General features: G+C 35.0%; 1 protein-coding gene across 1 annotated transcript; it reads right to left on the minus strand.

Annotated features, from left to right (window-relative positions):
- Positions 1–2571: 2571 nt before the first annotated feature.
- On the minus strand, positions 2572–5618 carry LOC18423112 (CBS domain-containing protein CBSX5). The gene is made up of 2 exons (XM_006827734.4): positions 4926–5618; positions 2572–3725 (listed from the first exon to the last, which is right to left on the minus strand). Exons 1-2 carry the CDS (start codon positions 5267–5269, stop codon positions 2894–2896), a joined length of 1176 nt encoding a protein of 391 aa, XP_006827797.1. The 5' UTR covers positions 5270–5618; the 3' UTR covers positions 2572–2893.
- Positions 5619–10104: the final 4486 nt, after the last annotated feature.

Below are 10104 nucleotides of genomic sequence, written 5' to 3' on the forward strand. Positions count from 1 at the left end.
TTTAATATAAATAAATAAAAAATCATACAAGCCTCTCAAAATTATTAAATTTTATAATAATTCTCTCTTATTTTTCCTGTCATGTTCTACAAGTATTTATGAGCCCACCCACTCCTTACATTCCATACCTTCCTTTCTTATTTCTACCTCAATACCTACCCTCAAACCAAATATACATTTCTACCCTAATCCTCCTAATCAATCTTGTCCCTCAATAAATGACCCCGATAACTCGTTTTCTCCTTGCTCTCTCCTAGAAGATTTTCCCTCTCCCTCTCTTCTCCAACATATCAAGAATTCTCTCTCTCTCTCTCTCTCTCTCTCTCTCAAATCCACACAATACGAGAGAATGGAGGGAAGTTATTAGGCCTTCTTTATTAACTAAGAAAACAAGAGAAAATGGCATGTTTTTTTTTTGTTTGGGAATGGGAAAAGTATAGAATTGCGGAGCAATGCATTTCTCGGCATTTCTATGCTTTTTACCATTTTGGGGGAAAATTACAGTAGTTGATTTCTTAGCAAAATAGGGAAACATTAAACCACGTTATTTCATTTTTATTTCTTTAACCTCATGATCTCTCTTCCATTTAAATCTCTCTTTACCCATGCTCTACCCCGAGCATTCTCTAGTTTTCATGGGCAGGTTACCAAATAAGGGTTCTCAGAGTTTTCTACGTCTATCTTTTTTTTAAGCTTCAGTTTCTTAAAAAATTTCTACGAAAAACATCTTTCTCAGTTATCAGGGTTATTTTTTTTTAGGGACAAGAGAGGGAAAATAAGCATATCTTTCGTTTGGGGCAATTATTGAGGTAAAATTAAAGAATTAATTGGAGAGACATGATGAGCGACTGGGATGATACATATTTTTAGAATTTCATGCACAATAGGAAAAATAAGAAAGGATTATATGAAAACTTATAAAATTTGAGGGATTCATAAGAATTTTTCCCTGAAAAGTTACCTCAAGTTTAAGAGAATTACATTATTGATATGTTATTTTGACTATGATTTGACCATTTTAACTGTAAATTCATGAATATAAATAAATACATTCGAGAGAAGTTAGGTGTAGCTTCAATAGGGGATAAGATGAGAGAAATTAGACTTAAGTAGGCTGATCATGTGCTACGCATATCCACTACAACACTTGTTAGGAGGTGCAAATTGATTCTAGTGGGAGGCTAAAAAAGAGCAAGAAGTAGTCGCAAAAAGACTTCGTTAAAAGTAGTGAGACAAAATATGAGAACTTATGACCTTACTAAGGGTATGGCCCTTAATACAATAGAATGGTGGACTGGTGGCCCTTAATATAATAGAATGGTCGATTGGGATTGGTGTAGCCGACCTCAAATTGTTGGAAAAAAGTTCTGATGATAATGAAGATGATAAACTACAAATTTATGAATCTAAAGTAAAAATGGATGTATAGTGATTTGATATGCATATTGATGGTAAGTGATTTGTAAAAAAAGGGCAACTAGATGGTAGATGTAGAAGTTGATTGACTTACCATATATAATTCCAAAAAATAATGCAAAGAGATTATTTATTTTTAATATAAAGAGATCACAATCACTCTGATCCGTTAGATTTCGAATTGGGTGGCTAAGAGTGCCTCTTTGACTAAACTCAAAGTTAAAAAAAAAATCTCAAACTTTGTCACACCTTAAGCTATCCAATTTAATATCTACTGGCTAATAATAATCGTGACCTCCTTGTAACAAAGATAAATGATTTTATAGTATACAATCCCTACTTTTTCTTTTTATTAAGTTATGATATATTGAGTCACTATAACTACTCATTCAATAGGTATTTAGTATGTCTTTTAAGTCCTAAATAAATTATAAACTCTATGTTTTTTATACCATCATCATCATTGAAGTCTTATCTCAACTATTAATCCTATATCAACCATTTGAAATAAGTAAGATGAAATCCTAATCTCTCCTCATTGTTAGATATAAAATCTAATAGCTTGGGATGTATCATAAATTTGAGAAAACTATTTTAAATTTTTTTAACCCAAACAATAAAAGAAACAGTTTATATAAAGCATTTGCCTTATACTATAGAAAGCGCACCATAATCAAAATATCCATTTTTATGCTAAAAGAACTTTTCAATTGATCATCAACCTCAAGATGCAAAAAATGAAAAAAAATGATTTATAGTTCTCAAAATAGTACAACTTAAAATATACTTTAAGGGCAATCCATTTTGAATTTTTTGAAGTGTTCATAGATATACTCAATCTGCACTATTTTATTTTCGGAGCTGGGAATTTTATGATTATGAATGAAATAAATTCTCAAACAAAGGATTTCCAGCACCAAGACCTTATGATAGAGTTTACAGATGCGCCTTATTTTGATTGTTTAAAATTGACTCTCTTTACAAACCATACCAAACAAAAAAACAATCCAAGTGCTGAATAAAACTTCTAACAGCTAGAAATCATTACGACCTCCTTGTACCAAAAAAATAATTAGCTTAATTATCTTAAGTGTTACTCGTAAAAAAGCTTAATAACGCCAAGATCAAAAGTAATCAAACCATTTGCTTTTCCTCTTTTTCTTAATCTCATTTTTTAATGAAACTAATTTAATATCCCGGCAAATAAATTCCATTCAAGAGGGGCCACACACAAATCCTCACCCCAAACCAATGTGTAAAATCTGGTGTAGCCGGACCAAGCACACAAATCCTCACTCCAAACCAATGTTTAAAAAATCGCCGAGCCAAACCAAACGGTTCGAGTAAACAAAACACCATAGTCACCCAAGCCTCTATCTTTTCATTCATATTTTTTAAACTTTTCTTATTAAAAATTCTCCGAACTGACCCGGATGAAGGGACCCTGGCTAGACCCAGGTAAGCCAAAGGCCAGGTCCTAAGCCACGGCGGGTGCATTGATATGATCCCAAAAGGCACCCAGAATGTCCCTAAAAGTGACCACGCCAACCAGTGAGCACTCCTCGTCCTCACAAACCCAGACGTGTGTTGCCCGGTGCGCGAGAGCCTGCACCATGACTGCCACCAGTGAGCTCCAAGCCCGGCAAACCACCGCTTCTGCCCGCCGCCCACGGGATGTTGAGAAGCTCCCAGATCTGCGTGCCCTCGCCAGAACTGGAGGTGCAGGGGGCGGCAATGGCCCTGTTGGTGAGCCTGCGGTGAACTCCTCGTCTGATGCCTCCGACGAGTCCTCGGAAGAAGCCGTGAGCATTGACAGTGTGAGGTCGTGGCTCCATGCATCCAAGGCGACAGGACACATATCTCGAATATGGGAAATGAAGGGCGTGGGGGCATTGGAATCAAGGAATGCAAGCAAATCTCCAGCATACAGAGTAGCAAGCGCTGGGGCAGCTGCTTCCTCACAAAGCGCGAGGGCCTCGGGGGAGATCTCGCCAATGAGGGTGTCTCCACCGGCGGTGACGGCCACTGGGACATGGCGGAGGAGCGCAGTAATGGCTTTTGATGATGGGGCGGTGTGGTTGAGAGAAGGGTAATCTGTGCGTATCAGCTTTAGCTCAGAGATCGAGCAGGCAGGGAGAGGCGAGAAGAGGCCGACAGAGTTGAGGAAATATCGGACCAAGTCTTCACGGGTTAGGCAGCAGAATTCGCGCCGAGTGGCAGGCTTTTTCATGGCTTTCCGGGTGTTTCCGATGGGAACTATCAGGATCTCGGCACCTTCAACTACCAGTATCTCTAGAGCCTTTGATAAGCTGCAAAAATAATGCAGGATGGAGAAGTGGGTTAGTTAACCATAAGAAGAATGAAGCCAATAATTGCTAAAACAGTGAAGTAATAACAAAATTGTGGTAAAAACAGAGAAATTTGTGGTTAAATATAGATAAAATTTGCACTTAATATGAGTTTTCTTCAAATTAGAGATAAAACAGGGAATTTCAAACACCCTATTTAAGAATTACAAAAATTTTGCAAATTAGAGAAAAAAAAATAGTGGGAATTTTGAACACCCAAATTTGGTTGAATGAATAACGAATTTTTGCAAATTAGAGATAAAATAATGGAGTTTTTTTTTTAAGAAATTCTAGTGTAAAATTTTAACACCCAAATTGGTTAATGGGTGGAAAATAAAAGAGGGAGTGGGAATATGGCTATGTAAGTGGTCAAGACTCAGTCAAAAAAGGTAAGCTGATATTCAAAGAACAATATGATTGGAAAAATAAATTAATAAACGGAGACCAAAACTTTCAATGTGAGAGTGAAAAGTGAATAGAATATGCTGGAAGATCTCGTCAATGGCGGAGAAAATTCACCAAAAAAAAAAAAATCAACAAAGACAGCAAGAAATCCTTATCAGATGAATCAAAAATCGCAAAGTCTATACCCCATCAAGCCTAAGAGTTGCAAATTATTCAGTCAAAATTGCTAAAAATTTAACTAATTAAACATTAGAAAAATGTGTAACTTTATTAAAACAAGGAATCATAGAGGATATGTGCAAATATTATCAGAAAAAAAATCCATGGAATGAATATTTAGCAAAGGGATAAAGTAAAATCAAGGGATCAAAGGAAAGACAAAAAAAAAACAAACAAAAAGATGTAAATTTTACACAATAGCTTCAAAACCCCCAATTTAAAGTAAAATCAAGGGACAAAAAATTAACTGTAAATTTTGCACAAGAGCTTCAAAAACCCCCCATTTATCATCATACCGAAAACACAAGCTTTACAAAACTCTAAAATCCTAACCCAGCCAAAATCAATTCTTCTAATAACCACAAATCACAACCCCCCCCCCCCCAAAAAAAAAAAAAAGCAAAATCGAAGCAAAATCCTAAAAATAAAAAAGGCTTCGCAAGCGAACACAACTTAATTAGGAACTTAGGATCCACCCCCAAAAAAATGGAGCTAAAATTAAAAAAAAAAAAAAAAAAAAATGCAAGAAAAACTCACCTGTAATTAGGCTGAACAAGCCTTACAAGTCCGGGGACCTTCGGCAACAACACCGAAACAGGCGAATGAAGAGCCTGATCGGGCCGGGCAAGGTTCTCCTCTCGCACCAGGAAACAGATTATATCTACCATGCAAACAGTGCCCAAGCAGACACATTCCTCATAATCAAAGGGAGAACTGATCGCGGGATCGCAACTCCAAACCACAATGCAATTTTCGCTCACGGTGTTTGCCCTGAGTTGGGAGAGAGCATCGCCTACTGTGGCAGATTCAGGGAGCCACTTCAGGGGTGGCCTTCCGAGACAGAGGTCGGATACCTCATGCTGTGACAAGCTCACTGCCATGCACAACCAAGAAATCCCTAGAACTCCCGGACTGAAAATCGAAGAACTCAGAAAGAAATAAATAAAATCAAAAGGAAATCGGTGGAGAATGTATGGATTAGTGAGAGAAAATCGAAAGGAACTTGGTGAAATCGAGGAATCCTGTACTACGAGTAAAACCCAAGAATGAAATATTGGTTAGGATAAATCTCTCAGATAAATTCAAAGGGAAAAGCAGGATTTGAGCACAGGCGCTTTCTTTTGCAGAGGGAGAAGAGATTAATAGAGAGATTAACGAGAAAATTTAGCAGAGATGAGAATGATAGAATTTATTAGATACGTGAATGCGCACACATCAATGAGAGAAAAACGGGATATGAGAGAGAGAGAGAGAGAGAGAGAGAGAGAGAATGGGTACATATTCCATTGCTGAACAGAGTGGTGGAGGATATTTATAGGGGGAGATGACGATGTGCAAGCGGGGCGTGTGGGCTCAGCGGGGCTCAAGGTGGGCCGCAGGTACACAGCGGTTTAGTGACGCATAAAAAAGAGCTCGTGATTAATGCGGTGACAGAGGCTTAGAGAGAAAAATTTTGGTTTGAATTTTAGAGAGAGAGAGGGGTGAACAAGGCCTAAAAAGAGATAAGTTCGGTTTAGCAAAGACGGTGATAGAGATTTATTATTGTTGAGATATATTGGATTTTGAATGTATTCGTTATATTTGAGATCGATAATTAAAAAATAAAAATAAAAAGATTAAAAAAAATGTGATGTAGAATTAGAGCAGAGTGTGTAGAGATGTACAATTCAAGTTTAATTTGATCGCCGGATGTTAATAAAGTTAAAAGTCAAATTCTATAAGACAATTGCAAGACGTACTTTTTATAGGGCAAAATGTTGGATGGGAGGTTGAGATGGATGAATGGTCAAGAATTTGAAATGGATACATTTGAAAGAGTTTTGGTATAGAATCAATAGATGATAAAATGAGATGAATGAGTGGTGAGACAACAATGAATGAAATTTAAAATAAATACATTCAAAATAATTTAGGTATGACATCAATAGATTAGATAAATAAACTTAGATAAGTTGGTCATTTACGGTGTAGACACAATACAACACGTATTAGGGTGTGCAAGTTAGTAACACATACAACACATGTTAGGATGTTCGAGTTAGTTCAAGTGGAAAGCTAAAAAAAACAAGAAGTAAGACCAAACGGACATGGTTTGAAATCTCCAACTCAATAACACTCTTTTTTACTGGATTTTGAGGTGCATCCTACTTCTACAGTATGTAAAATTTTATAATGTAAGATTGCAATTTTATGTAAACGTCTTGAAAATAAATAGTCCAAATAACTTTTTACAAAATACAATATTTTTTAATAATTTTTACTAATTATATCTATGCATCTCAAAATCGATACGATTAATTAGAAGGTTTTTCAACTTCGCAACACTCTTTTCTATACAGAGGTTGCAACCTTTTATACATTTTGCTTCTTTTGTGGTTTTTATAGCGTGTATAGAGAAAGATTTTGGTCTAGATAGGGGAATTGGTGATAACGTTTGAAGAAAAATTGTACGTGTATTTTCAATAATTAATGTTATTTTATATTCATTTAAATTATTATTATTATTATTACATCCATATTATTTTTTACAAAATTTTTTTAGTGATCGAATTACCATATTACAAATTTTCAAGATCCAAAATAACATTCTCTAATTTTAGTTATTTGTTAAATTTGTAGATATTCAAAATCACAAAAATTTAGATTTTTAATGTCTAAAAATAGGTAAAACCCAAATTTCATACTTTAGGATTTTGAATATTTTAAAAATAACTAAATTCAAAGAATATTATGTAAAATCCAGAAAATGGTTATGCAACAGAATTCCAATATTTCGGATATTCAAAATCCCAAATTTGAGTTCTCAATATCCGTAGAGTTAGACACTGATGATAAAGGCATACCCCCAACCGTTTCCTTGCTAATTGACTCACTTCTCGACACCACCATAAGTTATAAATAAGTAAGCACTGAACTTTATGGAGGAGGTTCGTATAAGGTGTCAACTTTTTACTATTCAAGTAAGGTGCACTTCAAAACTATGTTGAAAATGCAATTTTAGTGCCGCACAGCCTTGCGATAATATGAAAATCTATTGTTGTTCTCAATTATAAAATTTAAAGTTCCAAAAATTGTGATGATCAAGTAGATTTATAAACACTTGAAAATTTTGAAAATGGACGGTCTTATTAAAAAATAAACTATTTTTAAGACTATAAATCATTTTTTTGTTTTTGTTTATGTCTATGAATCTCGATGTTGAGATGATGGAAGGTTTTTAGTGCACCTTACCTGTACAATATAAGGTCGAGACCTTATATAAAATTTTCCGAACTTCAATATTTAGTTGGTAAAAATATTGGGTTTTTTATTATTTATTTGTTAGTATTTTTTATTACTAATTTAGACCCATATAAACAAAATTGTCAATCAAATAAGGAAATAGTTTCTATAAGGATACTACCTTATAATGGAAAACACAGATGCCCCTCAAAAATCCATCGAAAAAGGTAGTTTTAATGTTGAAAAACCCTTTGATTGATCATCTCGACATCGAGATATATGACTATGAAAAATAAAAAGATTTTAAGTTTAAACAATAGTGCATTTTACAACATACTATCCACACTGTTCATGTTCAAGATTTTCATAGGTTTATAGATCTACTTGATTTTAATTATTTTTAAAATTAAAAATTTTATAATTTAATATAAAAATAAATTTTAAAATAATCTTAAAAATATTTTACATCAAATTATATACCATGATAAAATTTGAAAGTGCACCCCGACCTCTACACCTACATATGCATCCGTATGCAAAAGAGCACCCATCAAACAATACGATGCAAATTTATCATTTTGCATTTTTAAAGATTGATTTACATTAGAAAAAAAAAGATAATTTTTTGAAAGTCAGGAGATGATAATAGGGTGGCGGTCGGTACGGTAGGGTTGGCATGTGGCCGGATGGGTGAACCGCCTTTGGGGAAGGTGCGGGGTCCAGCAGCGATTAACCGCATACGGAAACGGCAACGAGCCACGTGATGCGCGCCAGGAATTGAGCGCGGAGCTACGCACCGTACTGCGCCCAGGACATGTCTGACGTGTGGACCCCACACCCTTCTTCTTTTGCCTCAACCCTCTTGTCACATCCTCTACCTCTCTCCACCTGTCGCAATCGGCCCCATTCGACTTGGGATCCAACCGGTACACCAACCTCAACCTCAGAATGAGAGTGGATTTAAATTTTGAAACCTAATACTATCCGAATTCGGATTTGGATTAAGCCGGACACAGTCGTACCTGAAGTAATAAGATATATGATGACAATCATGTGTCTTTAAACGTGTTAAATCTTCATATTGTCACAATATTGATATTTTCAACAAAAAATAGAAGCTCGTAATCATAAAGTTTATGATGGTAAACAAAAATAGGCAAAAAAAAAACAAAGCTCATAATCATAGGGTGGCTATGGATCCGACCAGACCCGAGACTCGACGGGTATACCCGGGACCATCGGGTCTGGGTACGGGTCTAAATTTTGGACTCGAATTCTATTCGGGTCTAGGTCTAGGTCCAATCGGACCCAACCCGTTGCCACATTGTATTTCTCTTTTTCTATCTTTCCTTACTACAACAAAAGTTTTTTTTTAGTAGGGTGCGGTTTTTTATAAGGTTGCAACCTTAAACAATCTAATTAAGGTGTACCTCCAATCATAACCTGTAATTTTGTTGTAAATAATTTTTAGGATTATCTTAAAATCTATTTTTATATCTAATTAGAAAATTTTAAACTCAAAAAATAGTTAAAATCAATGAGATCTATAAACATATGAAAATCTTGAAAATAGACGGCCTAGATAATGTGTTACAAGATGCATTATTTATAAAACTCAATAACTTTTTTTTTTTATATTCATACATCTCGATGTTGAGATGATCAAATAGAGGGTTTTTCAACATTAAAACAACCTTTTAAATAGATTTTTTAGGTGTATTTGTAATTCTACATTTTAACGTTGCAACCTTATAGAAACTTTTCCGTTTTTAGTAATTCGATGGGGAAGATATGTTTTTACTTCTTTTTTCAAATAGTTTAAGAGTTATTTTTTTTGAAAGTATTAATGAGGTAAAATCAATGAAAATAGAAACCAAAATGATTAGGGTGTGAGGGTGTTACCAACACGACCCACTCCCTTTCCTCACAACTAAATTCATTGATGAAGAGGAACCAAGCTCCAAGGCACAAGAGAATGAAGGAGAGCAAGACAAATTACTCCCTACAACCTAGGACGATCAAATATAACTACACGACATAACGCTATCTTAATCTCAAATGATCTTGTACGTTGAAATGCCAAACAACACCATCTAAGCTACTATAGGCAGCAACTGTAGAAATCTTTTCACTATGACGCCTCAATAACACAGTATCCCTTATGCGATCATCTTAAAGGCTGGGGTTGAAGCTGTGCACAATCGGCTCAGTAGCAGCACCCAAAAAACAACAAATAATAATAATAATAATAATAATACTAATAAATAATTATAATAATAATAATGAAACCACAATGGCACTTTAACATGTGGCAACATACAACCTGCGACTCAAAAGTAAGATTTAAAAGATAGGTCACCAGAGAAGGAGGGAACATGAAATCGAAAGGTATGTCACCAAGGAAAGAAGAGAAAAAAAAAAAAAAAAAAAAACTATAGTGAAAAAAAGAGAATAGATGCATAATAGGTGGGTGAGAAAAGGGAATTTAACGACC

The sequence above is a fragment of the Amborella trichopoda genome, chromosome 7 (assembly GCF_054954075.1).
Source record: "Amborella trichopoda isolate Santa Cruz 75 chromosome 7, AtrichopodaSantaCruz75HAP2 v2.0, whole genome shotgun sequence".
Taxonomy (NCBI): Eukaryota; Viridiplantae; Streptophyta; class Magnoliopsida; order Amborellales; family Amborellaceae; genus Amborella; species Amborella trichopoda.